We start from the raw sequence: 22,021 nt of genomic DNA on the forward strand, positions 1-22,021 counted from the left end.
GGACACACAAGGAATTTGTCTTGGTGCATATGCTCTCAGTGTACATAAAAGAAAACATCACTTTCAGGCCAAATGCTAACCTTAGTCTCCACTGATACTCATCTTTGTTTTAAAACCTCCAATTTAGCAAAAAAGCACAAACAAAGATTGAGGATTCAGAATCAGAATCAGAATAGAGCTGGAAGGGAACTTGGAGTTTTTCTAGTCCAGCTCAGGGTACAACCTGTATCGTTTCAAACAAGTGACTGTCCAGTCTCTTCTTAAAATGTCCAGTGATGAAGCACCCACAATGTCTAAAAGCAAACTGTTCCACTAGTCAATTGTCCTCACTGTAAGAAAGTTCCAGGTTGCTTCTCTCCTTGATTAGTTTCCATCCATTTGTTTCTTATCTTGCCCTCTGGTGGTTTGGGGAAAAAATTAGATATTAGATTAACAGAGTTGGAACGGACCTTGTAGTTCATCTAGGTCAACCCCCTACCCAAGCAGGAAACCCTACACCATTTCTGACAAATGACAGTACAATCTCTTCTTGAAAGCTTCCAGTGATGAAGCTCCCACAACTTCTGAAGGCAAGCTCTTTCATTGGTTGATTGTTTCTGTCAGAAAATTTCTCCTTATTTCTAGGTTGAATATCTCCTTGATCAGTTTCCATCCATTATTCCTTGTCCGACCTTCAGATGCCTTGGTAAATAGCTTGACCCACTCCTCTCTGTGGAAGCCCCTCAAATATTGGAACACTGCTATCCTGTCTCCCCTGGTCCTTCTCTTCACTAGACTAGCCATGCCCAGTTCCTATAACTGTTCTTGTTTTAGTCTTCAGGCTTTTAATCAGCTTAGCTGCTCTTCTTTGCATTTTCTCCAAAGTTTCAACATCTTTTTTGTAATGTGATGACCCAAACAGGATGCAGTATTCCAGGTGTGGTCTTACTAAGACTTTATGAAGTGGTACTAATACTTCATGTGATTTTGATTCTATGCCTCTCTTTATACAACCAAGGATTGTATTCACTTTTTTTATATATTTTTTATTTTATTTTTTAAAACATAAACATAAAATACATCTTTTCAAAATGAAGCATTGATGTAGGAGTTTGCATACGTGCAGGAATTTTCCTATCTTGGAAGGCAAACCTCAGATAAGGAAGGTTACATGCACGTAAGCGCCAGGAAATGGCATCAGAAAATAAGATCTGTAAACAAGAAGAGCAAGAGAGGAGGAAATGGGATATGTTATACTTTAACTATAGCTAAACATTATAAGTGCTTAAGCAAGCAGCAATGGTTAACCAAAGATTTAAGTTACTTGGATGATTCTGTGAGCCAATGATGTGCTGCCAAATACGCTGTAACTTGTAGTAACAAACTATATAATGTCACTCTGTAAAGCAATAAATTACCACATATTTCCTCAACCTCTCTGTGTGTGGTCATTACAAGTGGTGCCCGAACAGGGACCCCTGCTTCGTCCGGCAAGGATTTGGTGCACCGACAGCCCTTGTGGTTTCTTCAACCTTTTAAAGGTTTCTGTAAGTAATGGGGTCTACACTTTATGAGGAACAAAGGAAGCATGCTGAAGATTAAGCTATTTACTTAAGAAAAATCACACTGATGTATCATAATGCAGTCTCTTACGGCTGGTCCAGGAGATTGCTAATCAGTGATTATGGTATCCTGAAAAGGGGTCTTTAAAATTATCTGACTGGGAAAAAATTGGAAAAGTATTACATACTGAGCCAAGAGCTAAGGTAGAGATTTTGCATGTATGGCATTTATGCAGTGGTGGGATTCAATTTTTTTAACAACCGGTTCTGTGGGCGTGGCTTAGTTGGGGCTGTGGCTTGGTGGTCATGTGACTGGGTGGGCGTGGCTAGCTGGTCATGTGACCGGTGGGTGTGGCTATTTGCATAGGGACTACAGAGGGCTGAAAAAAGTCATTTCTGACTTGTCCTCACACTTTTGACCAGTCCTCGCACTTATGACCATCTTAACATTTATGCCCGTTGCGGCATTCTTAACAACCGTGTCACTCATTTCACAACTGCTTCTCTTCATCATGGTGACAAGATAGGGCAAAAACGTAAAATGTGAGGACAGTCGTAAGTTCGAGGACTGGTCAAAAGTGCGAGGACCGGTCAAAAATAACTTTTTCAGCCCTCTGAGTAGTCCATATGCACAAAAGGACTATCCAGAGGGCTGAAAAAAGTGATTTGAATAAGCAACCTTTTCAAGGGTTGCTTGATACTGGAGCCGATGTTACTGTTATTTCATCTTTACAGTGGCCTGTGCAATGGCCTAAGAAAGCAGTTTCTTCTTTATGGGATATAGGTGGTTCCATTGCAGCTTGGCAAAGCATACAAGACATTCAATTCTCTACCATGGCTGGTAAGTCCTTTGCCCCGCAACCTTATATTTTGGATATTCATACTAATATTTGGGATCGTGATTTACTTTCTTTTTTAAATGCTCAATTGATTTTGGATGATGGCTCTTCCCCTTAAGTGGCTCTCTACCGCCCCCGTGTGGGTGGAGCAGTGGCCCCTTTCAATGGAAAAACTATCTGGTTTACTGCAACTTGTTCAGGAACAATTAGCTGCTGGTCATATTGAACCCTCTACTAGCCCCTGGAATACTCCTGTTTTTGTTATTAAAAAGAAAAGTGGGAAATGGAGATAATTCTCAAGGACAAGCTATTGTGGAACGTGCCCATCGAACCTTTAAGTCCTTTTTGCAGAGACAGCTGCAGCATGAGTCTGGTCCATTTGCGAAAGATTCAACATTTACTATCTGTTGCTTTGTTTACCTGGAATTATTTAACTCTTGTAGAATCTTTTTCAGATATTCCTGTTAATGTTCATTTTCATGCAATAGAACCACTGACAAGGCCGCTAGTGAAGTATTGTCTTGCACCTGACCCTCAGTGGCAAGGACCTGCCCTCCAATCACATGGGGGCAAGTGAAAGCCACAACATACCAAGCTCAATAGCAATTGGCTCAAGCCGACCTACCTCAAACTCCTGAAAATCTAGTTGCTGCTGTTTTTGCTATTATTACAGCTAATTCTGTCGCAATTCTTTTTTGTATTCTCTTGTCTTCTTTTGGTTCTGTTACTGCTTTAAATGACACTCAGCCTATACAACTTAACCCTAATCTCTGGGTTCGTCATACTCAATATATGTTTTTGGTTCATGGTACTAATGTCACCTGTACTATGAACCTCTTATGGCTTTTGGTCAAGTTGCTTTCATACCTGATTTAATGCCTTCTTCCTTTATTGTTTCACAGCTGCAAAACATTCACCATTCCTGGTTGTTTTCCAAGCCCCCAGTGCAACATAACTTGGTTCGCTGGCGTTATCTTCGTACTAATCAATTTACTAAAGGTTTATGTTTTTGTTGTTATGCTCACCATACTTGGCTTAACAATTGGAATGATTATGCTAAAGCTCGGCACATTTTATCGAAAGTAGGGAATTATAGCTATTGTACTGGTTATTATTGGTTATGGGGAACCTTTAATTCTTTATTGTATGGACCTAATTTAGTTCCAGAAATGTATCCTGATAATTTTCCTATTTTTAACGCTTCTGAATATCAGTGTGCTGCTATTGGCTACTTTTCCCTACCTGTGCAGATTGGTGCTGTTTTTCTCCTTTTTATTATTACTATCCACCTATACATAGTTTTCCCATTTTTAATCACATTGTTTTAATCTTTTTTCTTTTTCCAGCCGTGTATACTTTATTTCTTCATATTCTCGCCTGCTAGCATATATTTCATTTCATTTTCAAAGTCTTCAAATGTTGTCTTCCATGTATCATTTTAGTTCTTTTTCTTACTTTTATTCCAGATAAAATGCATCAAGTTCTTCCTTCTCTTGTTCCTGCGCCAGATCCTTCTCTTATTCCTGAGCCAGTTTTTTAAGTTGTTATTATTCCAATTATAAGAGTTCCGTTATATTTTATTTATTTTTATTTTTATTTATTTTATTAGATTTATATACCACCCTACTCCCGCAGGACTCAGGGCAATGAACAGCCAGATAAAACACATAAATTACAAAATTTAAAAACAATATAAAATCTGATTAAATAATTTGGCCCATGACAATTTAAACAACCCCAATGTTTTTAAGACAAATTTAAAATTCATCATTAGAATTAAAAAGGAAAAGAAAAAGTTAGGCCAGGTTGGCCTGTTGAAATAGGAAAGTCTTGAGAGCGCGGCGAAAGGTGTGTAGATCCGGGAAAGTTTCCCTTTCTTTTCACCAAAGTCAAGCTGCCTGCAGACAAGAAGAAAAACCTCCTCCACACAATCCCATGGCTATTATCTGTAGAGTTCACAATTTTCCATAACAAAAAACAAGTTACAATGTTCCTTTTTGAATCAGAAGGTGTCTCTGTACAATCCACAATTTCCATTAGTCATGCAAGTATCCATTTTGTTTCAATTATATAACAGTCCAACTTGATTACTCTTCTTTTTTAAATTTTAAAAATATCAAATCTTCTTTTTAAAGGTCCCGCTCAAATTTTAAAACTCTGTCCAGTCTTTTCACCACGTCTCAATATTTAATTTTTTCAATTGGTTCTGTTCAAAAATTAGTTGTTTGTTGGGTCTTTGTCTCTTTAAAGTTACATTTTAAACTTTCCATTGCCCCTTTGTTGTACAGCCACTGTTTTATGGGTAGGGGTCTTATGGTTAATAATATTGCTCTAAGCATTGTTACAAGCCTGAGTTGGTTGTCACTCACCCAGCTTTAAAGAGCTCCGTTTCAATCCACTTTCCTCCTGCACATCTCTTAGCCCAGTTGTCCCAGCTTTGTGGCAGCTGCCATGGCTCCCACCCCCCGCCGCCGACTCACAGAGGGTTCCCTCTGACTTTGGAACTTGCCTGTTCCCCTTGGTCATCCGAGGTGCCCCTCTTTCTTCCCCGTCCCTGCAGGATGGTTCCGGTCCGAAGACCCATCGGCAGTGGTTCGGCAGCCAGGGTTTTCGCAGCGCTCATCAGAGCCCATTATTTCCCCGACTGTCTCGCCGCGACGCCAAACCAGAAGTCCTGTATTCACTTTTTTAAAATCAGCTGCCACACACAGGTGACTCATGCTTAAGTGATCACCCATTCAGACTCCAAGGACCCTTCACAGTTACTATTTTTGAGCCAGGTTTCAGGTAATCTGTTTTTCCTGCCCAGGTGTAAAAGCTTACTTTTCTCCACATTAAATTTCCTTTTCTTGGATTCAACCTTGTCTCCTTTGGATCAGAAAGGTACAATATGCAGACAGATAAAAATCTATAGGGACATGGTGGGTCAGTGCTTAGAATGCAGTACTATAGACTAATTGCCCACAGCCAGTAGTTTGATTCTGACAGGGTCATAGTTAATTCAGTTTTCATCCTTCTGTGGTGTGTAAAATGAGGACCCAGATTGCTGGGGAGCATATACTGACTTTTTAAACTGCTGAGAGAGTGTTGTAAAGCATTGTGAAGTGGTATATAAGTCTAAGTGGAATTGCTATTGCTATATATTTTCTCCTGAGCATGGATCCTTTTATGAGAAGTAAGACTACCATTCTGAGCAAAGCTATTTTCACATTCCATGCATTTATATGGTCTCCCCTGTGTGGATTTTGTTATGGCAAGTAAGACCATACTTCCGAGCAAATGTCTTTCCACAATTCATGCATTTATATGGTTTCTCCCCTGTGTGGCTCATCCTATGGCAGTTAAGATGATATCTTCGAGCAAAGGTATTGCCACACTCCAAGCATTTAAATGGCTTCTCCCCTGTATGGATCACCTTATGTAAAATAAGATGACCTGTTTGAGCAAAGGTATTTCCACATTCCATGCATTTAAATGGCTTCTCCCCTGTGTGGATCCTTTTGTGTATAGTAAGTCCACTTCTGTAAGCAAAGGTCTTTCCACATTCCATGCATTTATATGGCTTCTCCCCTGTGTGAATCATATTATGGGAAATAAGCTGACCACTTTGAGCAAAGGTCTTTCCACACTCCATGCATCTATATGGCTTCTCCCCTGTGTGGATCATCTTATGGGAAATAAGATGACCACTTTGAGCGAAGGTCTTTCCACACTCCATGCATCTATATGGCTTCTCCCCTGTGTGGATCATCTTATGGGAAATAAGATGACCACTTTGAGCAAAGGTCTTTCCACACTCCATGCATTTATACGGCTTTTCTCCTGTGTGGATCTTTTTGTGCATAGTAAGTCCACTGCTTTGCGTAAAGATTTTCCCACACTGCGTGTATTTATATGGCTTCTCCCCTGTGTGGATCACCTTATGGGAAATAAGAGTCTTTCTTTGAGCAAAGGTCTTTCCACACTTCATGCATTTGTACGGTTTCTCTCCTGACTGAATCCTTTTATGGGAAATAAGATTACTACGTCTTTTGAACCTGTTACCAGACTCTCTGCATTTGTATAGCTTCTCCCCAGTGTGAATCCTTTCATGGGAAGTAAGTTGCCTGCTTTTTCCAAAACTTGTTCCACATTCCAAACATTTGTAAGGTTTCTCTTTTGTGTCACTCACTTTTTGAGATATAAGGAACTTATTTCCAAGAGAAGGAATAAATGTCCTATTATAACTTTGTCCGTTGTACTTTCTTATAGCATCTTCTGCTTTGTTTTGCCTTAAATAGTGTTCTTTTACTTGTAATTTAGCTTTGATTGGCTTCATACTTTTCCCAATATATTTTTTCCTTATTTTTTCCTGTTGGGCGAGAAAGTCTTGCATCGGAGCATCATTGGAAGATGAGCTTTCCTTATTCCAATCATTTGACTGGTTTCTATCATGGGTTTCTGGTTCCATTCGAATTCCAAACTTCTCAGTTCCATATTTAGCATTGATCACTTGGAACAGTTCATAGAAATGTTGATTCTCCTGCCCATTATTACCTTCAAAGCAAGAGAAATGAAAACGATAACAAGGTTAGAGAAAAAGATCAAGTGAATTTCCTTCTGAATTTTTCCAAAATTGCATTATTCCATTCCATGTTTGCATGCTTACAGTGGTGTGATATACACAGGATGATTTTTATATTAATGAGTTCTGAAAGCTTTGAAAATATCTAGAAAACATCTCTTTCTTTACAATTATCTAAATATCTGCAAATCTCAATCAAAGTCTGTTTTGAGTCAAGGAATAATTAGGGGAAACACCGAAGGAGGAATAAGGAGAAAATTTAAGATTTATTGGGCTGGGTTAATTTCAGCAGAGATCTGTGAGAACTGAAACCATTTTGAAAAAAGCTCTTTCTTCCCTGATGTTCCTTGGAGCAGCTACTGCACGGCATCTGTCTGGCAGGCAGGACTCCCGCTCGGCCCGTTCCTTGATCCCAACAATAAGACTTTGGAGCGAAGTCCCTTCCCTGAAGCCTCCCATTGGCTTGTAAATGCTCTTTGCACTGAGACGGGAAAGGTTGGGAGGCTTCAAGAATGGCTATTTTGCTGCCCCAAAGTCTCAGCAGCTTGCAAGGGCTTTTTGGCTGGATCTGGTATAGGCTTCCGATTGCAGAGAACAGAGGCCTAAACTACTTTAGTGTGAGATCACACAAGACGAGAAATGCAAGCTCTCATACTAATGATCTCACGTGATCTTGCACTGCAGTACTTTAGGCCTGTATTCCCTACAAACTGAGGACTGCACGAGATCCAGGGCAAAAGTCTTTGAAAACAAAGAGGCCCCCCCTTTGTTTCCAAAGCATTTTGCCCTGGATCTTGTGCAGGCCTTGGTGAGCAGAGAACAGAGGCCTAAAGTACTCTAATGTGAGTTCATGTGAGATCAGTAGTCCCAGATTTCCCACTATTGATCTTGCGTATCTCTCACTACTTAAGGCCTCTTTTTTCTGCAAATGCACCCAAGCAGGCAAAGGAATTGATGGTTGCTATATCCTCGTAAAATCCCAGCAGGGTGCGGTGGGGGTGCAGGTAGGCTGATTGTTGATGCAATGCTTCTGCTGTTATTTGTAAGTGTGAATGATGGCTGTGGTGCTATAACATTCACAATTTCAGGACTGAGTCCTAAGTACTTGGCAGAAGGCTAGGTCGTAACTTGGAACGGTTGCTTAGTGAACTGTCATAACTCAGGGATCCTAGGATGCTCTGAGTCACACTGCATGAGGTCTTTCTTCTTGAATTGGATTGGGAGAATGCTCTTTCATGGCCTGAGCATGAAAGTTCTGGTCTCGCAAACTTTTGGGAGGTTTCAGAGGACAAATGACAACACATTCCTCTCACATGACCTCCAGAGGACACATAAAAGCACACCTCATTCTTTTTAGCCTCCACAGATAAGTTCAAATACAAATGGAAAAATAAAGACCTAAAATAGACATCTAACTTCAAAATCGTCATCAAAAAAGCACAACAAAGAATATTCTTTCTGCGCCAACTCAGAAAGCTCAAATTGCCCAACGAGCTGCTGTTACAGTTCTACAGAGGAATTATTGAGTCTGTCATCTGCACCTCTATGGTTTGGCTTGGTTCTGCAATCCAACAAGACAGACACAGACTTCAGAGGATAATTAGAACTGCAGAAAAAACAATTGTACCAACCTGCCTTCCATTGAGGACCTGTATACTGCACGAGTCAAAAAGAGGGCTGTGAAAATATTTACAGATTCCCTCGCATCCTGGACATAAACTGTTTCAACTCCTACCCTCAAAACGACGCTATAGAGCACTGCACGCCAGAAAAACTAGACACAAAACAGTTTTTTCTCGAACGCTATCACTCTGCTAAACAAATAATTCCCTCAACACTGTCAAACTAGTTATTAAGTCTGCATTACTATTAATCTTCTCATTGTTCCCACCACCCATCTCCTCCCACTTATGACTGTATGACTGAAACCTTGTTCCTGGTATCCTTAGATTTTATATTGACTGTTTCCTGATATGATATGATTTGATTGCTTACTTGTTCCTTATGACTATTATCAAGTGTTGTACCATAACATTCTTGACGAATGTATCTTTTCTTTTATGTACACCAAGAGCGTATGCACAAAGACAAATTCCTTATGTCCAATCACAGTTGGCCAATAAAGAATTCTATTCTATTCTATTCTATTCTATTCTATTCTATTCTATTCTATTCTATTCTATTCTATTCTATTCTATTCCATTCCATTCCATTCCATTCCATTCCATTCTATTCTATTCTATTCTATTCTATTCTATTCTATAAGAAATGGCCCAAAAGCATCTCAGCAAAGAGACACTGACTCTTTCCTTCCTTGGAGTACCAGAAAGCCAGATCTTTCCTTCTCCGTCCCAGGAGACAGTATCTGATTAGTGATTTTTTAAATAAAAAAAATAATGATAATCTGTCTTCTTGAACTCTCTGATTTGGGACAAGAAAATTTACCGAGAGAGACCACGTTCCTATAGTTTTCAAGCATGACTTCTGAATGCAGCACTTTTTGGTCAGGATCCAGCTGAGACCATTCCTCCTCAGAGAAATACATAGCCACCTCCTCGAAGGACACAAGACTCTCCTGAACACGGAAAAAAGAACAGAACATATTCACAAGGTCTGATCAACTTCATCAATGATTTAGACAAGCTGATAGAAGGGGAACTCATCAAATTTGCAGACAAGACCAAATTGACAGGAATACCAACACTCCACAAGATAGGCTTGAGATATAGAAGGATTGACATATTGGCACCTTCTAACAAAATGAACTTCAATGGTGAGAAATGTAATGTACTACATTTAGGAAAGAAAAACCAAATGCACTGGCATAGAATAGGTGATACCTGGCTCTACAGTAGAAAGTGGAACAGGGATCTTGGAGTCCTAGTGGACAATCGCTTAAACGTGAGCCAGCAGTGTGTACACTTGCCAAAAAAACCCCAACAGAATCATATGTTGCATTAAGAGAGAGATAGAATCAAGATCACATGAAGTATTAGTGCCACTTTATAATGCCTTGGTAAGACCACACTTAGGAACTTTGCATCCAGTATTAGTTGCCATGATGTAACAAAGATCTTGTGACTCTAGAAAGAGTGCAAGGAAAAGCAACCAAGATGATGAAGGGACTGAAGGCTAAAACATAAGATGAACAGGTGCAGGAACTGGGCATGGCTAGTCTAGTGAAGAGAAGGAACAGGGGAGATATGATAGCAATATTCCAATATTTGAGGGGCTGCCACAGAGAGGAGGGGGGTCAAGCTATTTTCCAAAGCACCTGAAGGCCAATCAAGGAATAATGGATGGAAACTGAACAAGGAGTGATTCAACCTGGAAATAAGGAGACATTTTCTGACAGTGAAAGCAATCAACCCATGGAACGGAAGTTGCCTTCAGAAGTGGGAGCTTCATCACTGGGAGCTTTCAAGAAGAGACTAGATTGCCACTTGTCATAAATGGTGTAGGGAGGTTGGACTAATGACCTACAAGGTCCCTTCCAACTCTGTTAATCTGTATTTTATGAGGTCAATAAATTAAAAAAAGAAAGGTGGTCCAGCAGTTCCTGCCGCTGTGATATGTTTATTTCTAATCTTTGAAGGACGTTAAAAGATGTGCTTCTTGTTAAGGCAAATTTGGAGGAGTACCTAGCAGAACAAGACAACCAGAGGAAGCTATGCTGGCTGACAGCAACTTCAGCCTGCTATTCTGCTCTCCATGTTGTGGAAGGACACAAAAATAACCCAGTCCAAACAAGGGGGGGGAATAGAAGGAGAGGGAACTCTGTACACCCTCTTCACTTCCTGAAGGGAGAATACAAATCTAATAACTTTTCCCTTTCTTACTTGATTTGAAGGTTCAACCACTGTTTGATCTCCATCATAAAAACCAGAAAATTTCATTCTTTGTTTCTCTGTAAGGAATAAAAAATTTCAAAATGCATAATTAACAAAATAGGAGGAGGTATTCTATAGAAGAGAAGAGAGTGAAGGCAAGACAGATGGGTAATTGGAGGATCTTCTATTACCTCTTGAGGTGTTCTGACTTGGATCTTCCCAAGGGATCCTCCTGAAAAATAGTTCCTGAGGGGGATTTGATGGATTCTTCTTTCCCTCAGGATCCCTGATCTCCACAGTGCAGCACTTCCAATAGGAGGGAGGAAAAAAGAAGCAGAATTAATGTACATCACATGACATAAAGTGGATTCGTATATTCGAAGCACAACCTCAAAGCCCCCAATATCCATCAGTGTGGTTGAGTGAGAAAACAATGGAACAATATCCTACAAGAATTGGTGAGACATTGCCACACATGAATGTCGGAGAGGTTTGGGAAGGAGGGGTGAAGTATTCAAACACATTCCCTATTCCCTAAAGTTTCTCACCTGCAACTCGTCCAGCTTCTTCTGTTCCTCCTCCTGGCTCAGGAGGAAGCCTTCCGCCAGGGCCACCGCCTGGGAGCTGGTCTCTGCTCCACACTCCCGCACCCAGCTCTCCATCTCTGGGGGCAGAAGAGCCAGGAACTGCTCCAGAACCACCAGGTCCAGCATCTGGGCTTTGGTGTTCTTTTCTGGTCCCAGCCATCGCCTACAAAAGTTATGGAGTCGGCTACAAAGTCTTCGGGGACCTTCAGTATCCCAGTATTGGATGAACTTCCAGGGCTGAACTTCTGAAGGGAGGATGGTTTCCTCCTCCGGGATCTCCTGCCCAGACCTCCAGAGCTTCTGCCCCTTCCCAGGAATTTTTCCCTTTCCCTCCTTTCCAAAAGGTTGTGTCTCCATCCTTTCTCTGTCCTGCAGAGCAACTCCAAATGGTTCCAAGGACTCTGGTGGGTCTCCGGATGCCTTTTCCTTCATGGGACCATTTCTGGTGCTGCAGGACTGATCCCTGCAAGGGATTCCACTCTTTTTATTTTCCCCCAAGGGAAAAGTTTGCCTTGCAAAGACCACAAATGGCTTCCAGTTTCTGTATCTGAGATGGAAAGAAAAATAAATATTAAGAATTAGAAAGTGGAATTCAGCCACTGAACAACTTCACACAAACTGCCTGGAGCCCCAAGAGGCTCATCCCAACGGAGAGCCGAGGTCCCCCCGAGCAGGGCTGGGAAGGAGGTAGCTGGAGAGGCTGCTCTGTTTCTCTCCACCTCTGGAGCCTGGGAGCCTGGTGCGAATCCTGCCTCCTCCTCGCCTGGTCTCTTCCTCCTCTGCCTCCCTTTGCCCGGGAAGAGCCCCCAACTCACCCAGGGCACGTCTGGATCTCCCCCCCCGCCAGACTCTCCCGCAGCCTCTCCACCTCCTGCGGAACCCCGGGGGTTAAGGGGAGCGAGTGCGGAGTCCTAGAGCGGCAAGCGTTTCTGATGTCATTTCCTTCCCAGCCTCCTTAGGAAAGGCAGCTGTGATGTTCGCCCTCCGGCGGACCAATGGGGAAGCGCATGACACTACCTTCTTTTAGCAGAGGGCTCCCCCTGGTGGATGGGGCTCCCCTTGAGGAGCACCCAGAGGCTCAAACTGGTGCAGAATGCGGCCGCGGGGGGGATTATGGGAGCAATGGGGCACTCCCATGTGACACCTCTCCTGCGCGAGCTGCATTGGTTCCCTGTGGTCTTCCGGGTGCGCTTCAAGGTGTTGGTTACCACCTTTAAAGCGCTCCATGGCTTAGGGCCTGGGTACTTACGGGACCACCTTCTGCCACCGATAGCCTCCCACCGGCCAGTACGCTCCCACAGAGAGGGACTCCTCAGGGTGCCGTTGGCCAGGCAATGTCGGCTGGCGACCCCCAGGGGGAGGGCCTTCTCTGTGGCAGCACCTGTCCTTTGGAACAACCTGCCCCCGGAGATATGTAGGATCCCAGATCTCCGTGCTTTTCGCCGTGCCCTTAAAACTTTTTTATTTCATCAAGCTGGGCTGGCTTGACCCCCCCTTAGATATTTTTGGATATTTTTAATTATAAATTGAGTTTCGTTGGGGTGTTTTAAATTTTATATTGAGCCAAAACTTTTTTATTTCTTTTTAAATTAATCTTAAATTTTGCATGTGATGTTTTTATTTTTGGCTGTTCACCACCCTGAGTCCAGTAGGAAAAAGGTGGTATAAAAATCTAATAAAATAAATAAAATAAAATAAAATAAAGTGCCAGGATTGTAGAAAGGGCGGGAAAGAGGTGCGCGTCTGAGGGGAAGGGAGAGGGCAGGGATGATGGGCTTGAGAGTAGGAGAAAGGCCCCTTTCCATTGCTCCCTGGCAGACAAAGGCTTCAACGTCTCCAGTGGCGGCATTTTCTCCATCTTCCTCTCCTTCCTGTCCAGGAATCGTCTGTGGAGATGGAGAAAAATCTCTCTGAAGGATCTGAACTCGCTTCCCTCAGGAACAGCGCCCTGAAGGCTGAGCAGAGATTGGAGGAGGCCTCAAAAGGGTCCAAATCCAGTCAGAAGAGAAGGACCAGGATGTTCTCTGGGAAACACAGTTTGTGTCTTGCGGTTGTTGAGCACTTTGGTCTTAAGTGGAGGAAGATGGGACACAGCCACAATCAGAAAAATGGAGATTTCTATCTGTTTTCATTTCTTTAATTCAATATATGGAGCTGCCCTTCTCACGTTCATGGCTCTGGGTGTCTAAGAATTAATTCTCAGCTATTTTAATAAAATAATTAATTAAATTAATTAAAGTAATTGGAAATGCCGAACGGCTGCTTGTGACCAAGGAAATAATGCTGAAGAACAAGAAATCTCAAAGGTAAACCAATTCCAAAATCGAGAAAAAGCTCAAACTAGTGAATGTTCCAGAAATTTTACCTCAGAACGAGGCCATTTGGTGAAGAAATCAAGATGGGGGAAAATGGCGTCTCATCTGTGACTAGAGAAAGGATGGAATTGCAAAATGGTGACAGGAAAAGAGTGAAAAGTGATTTTTGTTTTAATTATTCCTTTCACCAAACATAATCGAGGAACTGCATTTACATATATCCAAGATATATATAAAAGGGAAAAAACCAGGAAGAAAATGTGAAACATACCAAGAGATCTACTCAGTGTGAATAAATAGATCTATTTCTGTGTTGTGGGTATTTGTTTATATGTATGTACATACACACACATACACTTTGCATGTCTAATTGCATTTGACCAAATAAAGTATTCAATTCAATTCAATATACATATAATAAATATACCATATTATAACATTGTTATTAAGATGGACCATAAAATCCATCAAAGTTTATTAAATGTCGTTCCTGTCTATGACATTTCATGATTTTAATTTTGTAATTTTCTGTAAGGTAGTAATTATGAATTCCCAATTCAAAGGTTATTGTAGAAAAGGTCCTTCTGATCCTCTTTTAGATAACATCTCTGCAATACAGTAATTAAGCAATATGAACCCACTGTCTACTTCAGGAGTCTCCAACCTCAGCAACTTTAAGACTTAAAGACTTCAACTCCCACAGACAACTTAGGAATTCTGGGAGTTCTGCAGCTCCAATCTCAGAGTCCCACCTCATGGGATCAGGTGTGGGCTCTGAAATTGAAAGGATGGGGCAGGACTACAGCACTGGACTGAATGAGATGATCTCAAAGATCCCCTCACCATATCCTTCTGTTCCTTGATTTTATGGAGGGCTGCCTTACACGAGGGGTTGGACTAGATGCATCCACGGTTCTTCTGACCCTTCCATTGTAAGATTTTACATTCGTGTGCAAATGTAAACGTACACCCCGTTGAAATGTTTGACAATTTCACCATATTTCACCACACATATATCTGATCTTCATTTGAACGATACGTAAGGGGATATTTTATTTTATTTTATTTTATTTTTATTTATTTTTATATGCCGCCCTCCTCCGGAGACTCAGGGCGGCTTAAAATACATATTGTGACCTTTACATTTGGTAGTCAGCCTGGTGTTTACCGGTTCTGATATCTGTATCCTTGTCTCTGAACAAGGATTAACTTATTTTGAAGTGGGGTGGAGAGGACCTCCTTCTTCTGTTTCCTCTCCACTGTCTCAGGGTCTTTTCCTACTGGATGTAGATTTTTCCATGTCTTCTCTGCTAGGTCCTCCTCAAGCAGCATGGTACCTGGATAATCATGTATGACTTTCCCCTCACCTTCTCCCCACTGAATGGGTAGCTAGACTAGGGTTGTGGTTACCTTCCAGGGTTGGGTTCTACTTACCTTTACTACTGGTTTGCACGCGTGCGCGCACACTCTTCTGCACATGCGCAGAAGCTTCTATGCATGCGCAGAAGCTTCTACGCATGTGCAGTGGGCGGGGCATCCCACCGGTTTTACTACCGGTTCTATAGAACCGGTGCGAACCAGGAGCAACCCACCACTGTTACCTTCCCTTGAAGACCCAGCATCTCCACTGCTTCTGATGGGCCAACTGATGCCTTTTGACCAAGAACGATGAACTGTGGAAATGGTAGTCCCAGGATCTCTGGACAGCTAGTTTCTTGGCCTTATTACAGAAATTCTTTAAATTGTTTGCTGCCCATCTCACTCTAAGGCAGCCCCTTTGAAATGTCCCACCATCCTTGAAGCATCCAGGTGCTGAACTTTTGACGAGTTTGGGCACTTCTGGCAGGGCAATTTTGACTGGAGCTTTGGGCTGGCCTATCAGTTGGTTCTTGTTTGGGGCCCCCATGGGTTATTTTGGGACTTTTCCACCTGCTCCATAGTGTAGTTGGCTTAGCCAGAGGGAAGGGCCCCCAACGTGGGAGGAAAGAGGGCTTTCAGTGGTACCTGAATCTAGAGTCTTGGAGGAAGAGAGACGAATTTGGCTCCCCATTTCCTTCTTCTGTTCCCTTCCCCCCTCCTGCGGGGAAGGTTTGGTGAGTGGGAAAAGGATCGGGTCCTGCCGCTTCCCTCTCTCAGAACTGCAATAAGGGGCAGCTGGCATTGCACGTCCCCCCCTCCCTGCAGAGCTAGGATCCCGGAGCTCCCTCCCTCCACAGCACCAGTTGCTGCCCCTCCTGGCCAGCTGTGAGGCACAGCCCCTTCTGCACCCCGGCCCCTCCCTGCAAGCCAGGCTACTCCCTGCAAGCGGAGTAGCCAGGAGAGGGCCGCTAGGCACTGGGGTGAGTTGTCCGTGGAGCTCTGCAGGGGCCACTGGGGAAACTTGTAGGCAGGGGACCGGAGACTCCCGCCTCCCTTGCAGTGTTTCATTTTCTCCTGCTCCTTCCTTCCCTTATCTTCTCGTTTCTTTGTGGGCATGGCTTGGTGGGCGTGGCAGGGGAAGAATACTGCAAAATCCCCATTCCCACCCCACTCCAGAGGCCAGCCAGAGGTGGTATTTGCCAGTTCTCCAAACTACTGAAAATTTCTGCTACTGGTTCTCCGAACTGCTCAAAATTCCCGCTACCGATTCTCCAGAACCTGCTGGATTTCACTCCTGCTTTGCTTCCTTCCTTTTTATTCCCATCTCCTTCCTTCCTTCCTTCCATCTTCTCCCTTATCTTCTTGTTCCCTCACTCCCTTCCTTCTTTTCATCCCCATCTCCTTCCTTCCTTCCCTTATCTTCTCGTTCCCTCACCCCCTTCCTTTTATTCCCATCTCCTTCCTTCCTTCCTTTTCTTCCTCCTGCTTGTTTTCTTTTAACTTTTCCTTTCCTTCTCTTTTTTCTTTTCCCATACTGTTTCCCTCCCTCCCTTTCCCTTTCCTTCTTTCTTGCTACATTTTTCTTTCACTTCCTTTTCCATCTTTTTTCTTTCCTTTTCTCTCCTTTTCTTTTTTTGTTTTCTCTCCCTTTCCTTTTCCTTTCTTTTTCTCTTCCTTTCTCCTGCACTATATTTCTTTCTTTCCTTTTCCCTTTCTCCATTTCTTTTTCTTTTCCTTCTTCTATTTCTGTGTCTTTCCTTTTTTTCTCATTCTCCTTTTCTTCCTCTTTCCCTCTTTTCTCCCTTTCTTCCTCTCTTTCTTGCACTTGCTTTCTCTTTCCCTTTCTCAGTCACCATTTATTTCTCTTTCCTTCCTTCCTTCTTCTCTCCTCTTCCTTTTGGTCTACTTCCCCTACTCTTACTCTTCCTTTTTCCCCCCAGTAGTTTCTTTTTAATTTGAACTTATTCTAACCCATTTCTGAAGAAAGACGTACCCCATCACAAGGCAAGAATAAAGACAAAGGAGATTCAGATTTTTTTTCCCCCAGCCTCAAAGAATTCCATGAGTTTGTGTCCAAAATATTAAATTTATACTGAAAGAACAGAGGAATAAAATTCTCTTGGTGTCTTTTTTTTCCAGATGTTAGGAATAATTCTGGAGTTGCTTTTTATGTGCTTTTTCTGTTTATTTGTTTGAAGCTTTCAGGAGGCATCAAAAATGAAAATTGAGCAGAGAAGCTACAGTGTTCCTTAAAAAAAAAAAAGGATATTCAGATAATCCTAGATTTACAACAGTTCATTCAGTGATGTTCGAAGTTACAACAGAATTGAAAATAGTGACTTATGACTGTTTTTCACACTTGCAACCATTGCAGTATCCTCATAGTCACGTGATCAAAATTCAGACAACTGAATCGCTTGGCAACTGACTCGTATTTAATGACGGTCGCAGTGTCACTCGTCATGTGATCCCCTTTTGCAACCTTCTGACAAGCAAAATCAATGGGGGAACCAGATTCACTTAACAACCGTGTTACCAATTTAACAACCTCAGTGATTCACTTAACAACCGTGGGAAGAAAAGTCGTAAAATGGGGCAAAACTCAACAACAGAAATGTTGAGCTCAATTGCGGTTGCAAGTCCAGGACTACATGTATGTAGTAGGGCGTGTAGCAATTTCTTGTTCATGGGGGTTTTATATTTCTTTCAATTCTTTTTCTCTTTACTGCGTAGAATAGAACAGAACAGGATGTCAGGGTTCCAAGTAACACCCCCAACGAAAGAAAACTCCAAGGCTTGGATTTCCACAAAGTCACATTTTATTAGTGATGTCGTATTGACACATCTGGGGAAGCCCAAATCTGAGAGCTTCCAGGGTTTCCCCGCCCAAAGGAAGTTCAAGTCCCTGCCCAACACCCCCAAGTCCATTACATGGTCCAATTACAGCACGGTCCCAACTGGACAGGCCTCCCAGTTCCAGCCTCCCAGGTGCAGGGCAAGATGGCCTTGACTTTCTGTGAAAGGAATATTGTTATGACTATGTATCACCAATGCTCCATACAATCCTCCCCTCCCAGTTTCCCACACTAGGAAACTCCGCAGGCCTGAAGGCACAACAGAAATGGATTCCAGGTATGACAGGCGGCCCTCCCCACTCCCCCGGACAGAAAAACGTATCCTGGAAAGAGAGTAACATAGTGGTTAAAATTCAACATACTAACCACCTCTCCCTCCTCCAGGGGGCCCTTTGCCTTATCAGGAAATTTATCATGGAACTGCTTTATCAGTCTATCTGCCTTAACATTCCAACTTTTAACCCAAGTCGCTTCGGACAAAGGGTACCCTTTCCAATGTACTAAGTATTGCAATCTACCTCTATACAGTCTAGACCATTTCAGGATCTATTGATAGTCCTATAGGATCTATTTCAGACAAGTGACTATCCCGTCTCTTCTTAAAAACGTCCAGGATGAAGGAACCACAATGTCTGAAGGAAAGCTGTTCCACTGGTTAAATGTCTTTTACTGTAAGGAAGATCCTTGTTAATTTGAGATGGCTTCTCTCCTTGATTATTTTGAATGCATTGTTTCTTGTCCTGCCCACTGTTCTGTCCCCGTACCACACATGCACCCCAGACGGCCCGGAGTTAATAAGCCACACGACAAAACTCTTTGAAGTTAAAGCTGGCAGCAACCCAGTGGCTAGCTGCCAATTCAGACTTTACTCACACAAAACAAAGATTAAACTGCAAGCATTCCGATAAAACAGGCAGAGTTTCAACAATACAAGGATTAATCCAAATGCAGTCCGATAAAGCAGGCAAAGTCCAGTAACGCAGAGATCATGGATTATTTCCAGTTTTTGCTCATCACAAACTGAACTGGCCACCACACCCACATTTATACCCTGTGGGGTGTGGTCCAGTGACTCAGCTAATCTCTGGCATGCCTTCCCCTCTGCTGTGCACGTTTCTCCCTGCGACTCTGCCGAGGGTCCAGCCAGCACTTATCTTCTTCGTCGCTGTCCACCTGTGGCTGCGGGGATGTGCTTGGCTCTGAGCCTATCTTTTGGCCTTCGGTGTCCTCTGGAGGCATTGCCAGAGAGGAGGATCCTGGAGAGGGAGGCCTTGCCAACTCCTCTCCCTCACTCTCAAAGTCTGCATCTGTCGATAGCCCAGGCTCAGGCAACGGAACCACAACACTCAAGCTTATTATTGCCCACAGCCAAGAATTCGATCCTGAAAGGCTCATGGTTGATTCAGCCTTTCATCCTTCTGAGGTGGGTAAAATGAGGAGCCAGATTGCTGGAGACCATATGCTGACTTTGTAAACTGCTCAGAGAGTGCTGTAAAGCATTGTGCAGTGTTATATAAGTCTAAGTGGAATTACTATTGCTATATAGTTTCTCACAAGCGTGGATCCATTTATGAGAAGAAAGACTACCTTTCTGAGCAAAGCTCTTTCCACATTCCATGCATTTATATGGCTTTTCTCCTGTGTGGCTCTTTTTATGGTTACCAAGTCCACTGCTATGTGTAAACGCTTTCCCACACTGCATACATTTATATGGCTTCTCCCCTGTATGGATCATCTTATGGGAAATAAGATGACCACTGTGAGCAAAAGTATTTCCACATTCCATGCATTTATATGGTTTCTCTCCTGTGTGGATTTTGTTATGGCAAGTAAGACCATACTTTCGAGCAAATGTCTTTCCACAATTCATGCATTTATATGGTTTCTCCCCTGTGTGGATCATCTTATGAGAAATAAGATGACCTCTTTGAGCAAAGGTCTTTCCACACTCCATGCATTTAAATGGCTTTTCTCCTGTATGGATCTTTTTGTGCATAGTAAGTCCACTGCTACGAGTAAAGGTTTTCCCACACTGCATGCATTTATATGGTTTCTCCCCTGTGTGGATCATCTTATGGGAAATAAGCTGACCTCTTTGAGCAAAGGTCTTTCCACACTCCATGCATTTAAAAGGCTTTTCCCCTGTGTGGAGCTTTTTGTGTATAGTAAGTCCACTGCTACAAGAAAAGGTTTTCCCACACTGCGTGCATTTATACTGCTTTTCTCCTGTGTGGATCTTTTTGTGGTTACTGAGTACACTGCTATGAGTAAAGGTTTTCTCACACACCATGCATTTATATGGTTTCTCTCCTGTGTGGATCTTTTTGTGGTTAGTAAGTCGACTGTTATGAGTAAAGGTTTTCCCACACTGTGTGCATTTATACGGCTTCTTCCCTGTGTGGATCATATTATGGGAAATAAGTGGACCTCTTCGAGTGAAGGTCTTTCCACATTCCATGCATTTAAATGGCTTCTCCCCTGTGTGGATCTTTTTGTGTATTCTGAGATTACTGATCTGAGTAAAGGTCTTTCCACACTCCATGCATTTAAATGGCTTTTTTCCTGTATGGAGCTTTTTGTGGATAGTAAGTCCACTACTATAAGCAAAAGTTTTCCCACACTCCATGCATTTATATGGTTTCTCTCCTGAGTGGACATTTTTATGGGAAGTAAGATTACTTCTTTGAGCAAAGGTCTTTCCGCACTCCATGCATTTATATGGTTTCTCTCCTGAGTGGATCCTTTTATGGGAAGTAAGGTTACTTTTTTGAGCAAAAGTCTTTCCACACTCCAGACATTTATATGGTTTCTCTCCTGAATGGATCCTTTTATGAGAAATAAGATTACCTCTTTCAGTAAAGGTCTTTCCGCACTCCATGCATTTATATGGTTTCTCTCCTGAATGGATCCTTTTATGGGAAATAAGACTACTACATCTTGTGAACCTGTTACCACATTCTCTGCATTTGTATAGCTTCACCCCAGTGTGGATCCTTTCGTGGGAGGTAAGTTGCCTACTTGTTCTGAAACATGTTCCACATTCCAAACATTTATAAGGCTTCTCTCTTGTGTCAATCACTTTTTGAGATGTAAGGGACTTATTTCCAAGAGAAGGAATGAACGTCCCATTGTAACTTTGTCTTTTTATAGCATCTTCTTCTTTGTTTTGGGTTAAAATGTGTTCTTTTACTTGTAATTTAGCGTTGATTAGCTTCACTCTTTTTCCAGTATATTTTTCCCTTATTTTTTCTTGTTGGGCAAGAAAGTCTTGCATCGGAGCATCAATGAAAGATGAGCTTTCCTCATCCCAATTATTTGACTGGTTTTTCTCATGGCTTTCGAATTCCATTTGAATTCCAAACTTCTCTGTTCCATCTTTAGCATTGATCACTTGGAACAGTTCACAGGAATCTTGATTCTCCTGCTCATTATTACCTTCAAAGAGAAAGAGAAATGAAAATGGTAACAAGGTTAGAGAAAAAGATCAAAATGTAGAAAATAAAACAAATTTCCTTCTAAATTTTTCCGAAATTCCATTAGGTTGTTTGCATGCTAAAAGGGGTGTGATATAGACATGATGATTTCTATGTTCATGAGTCATGAAAGCTTTGAAAACATCTAAAAAACATCTCTTTCTTTACAATTATCTATATATATGCACATCTCACTCAAAGTCAGTTTTGAGATAAGGAATAATGAGGGGAAACATCCAAGCAGGAATAAGGAGAAAACATAAGAATTATTTGGGTTGGGTTAATTTCAGCAGAGACCTGTGAGAACTGAAACAATTTTGAAACAAACTCCTTCATCCCCAGTGTACCTTGGAGCAGCTGCTCCATGGTGTCTGTCTGGCAGGACCCCCACTCGACCTGTTCCTTGATCCCAGCGATGAGATTTTGGAATGAAATCCCTTGCTTAAAGCCTCCCATTGGCTTGTAAATGCTCTTTGCACTGAGACTGGAAAGGTTGGGAGGCTTCAGGATTTCGCTGCTCCAATGTCTTATCAGCTGGATCTGGTACAGGCTTCAGGCTTCAGTTTGCAGAGAATAGAGGCCTAAACTACTTTAGTGCGAGATCACATGACACCAGTAGTGCAAGATCTCAGGCTAGTAATCTCGCATGAACCCGCAC

The 22,021-nt window shown here is 42.3% G+C and overlaps 2 protein-coding genes across 2 annotated transcripts in view; both read right to left on the minus strand.

Annotated features, from left to right (window-relative positions):
* LOC139309254 (zinc finger protein 91-like) overlaps positions 1-22,021 on the minus strand; it is a 105,539-nt gene that overhangs the window by 60,521 nt on the left and 22,997 nt on the right. The gene's annotated exons all lie outside the window — the stretch shown is intronic.
* On the minus strand, positions 3,652-15,582 carry LOC139313417 (zinc finger protein 737-like). Its single transcript, XM_070939031.1, is given in 9 exon segments — positions 3,652-5,500; positions 5,503-5,609; positions 5,611-6,916; positions 9,390-9,519; positions 10,784-10,851; positions 10,966-11,080; positions 11,323-11,908; positions 12,177-12,232; positions 15,439-15,582. Coding segments are annotated over 9 exon segments (2,631 nt in total). The 3' UTR covers positions 3,652-5,381.

The sequence above is a fragment of the Pituophis catenifer genome, unplaced genomic scaffold (genome assembly GCF_029215685.1).
Source record: "Pituophis catenifer annectens isolate HBS135680 unplaced genomic scaffold, rPitCat1.0.hap2 SCAF_2, whole genome shotgun sequence".
NCBI lineage: Eukaryota > Metazoa > Chordata > Lepidosauria > Squamata > Colubridae > Pituophis > Pituophis catenifer.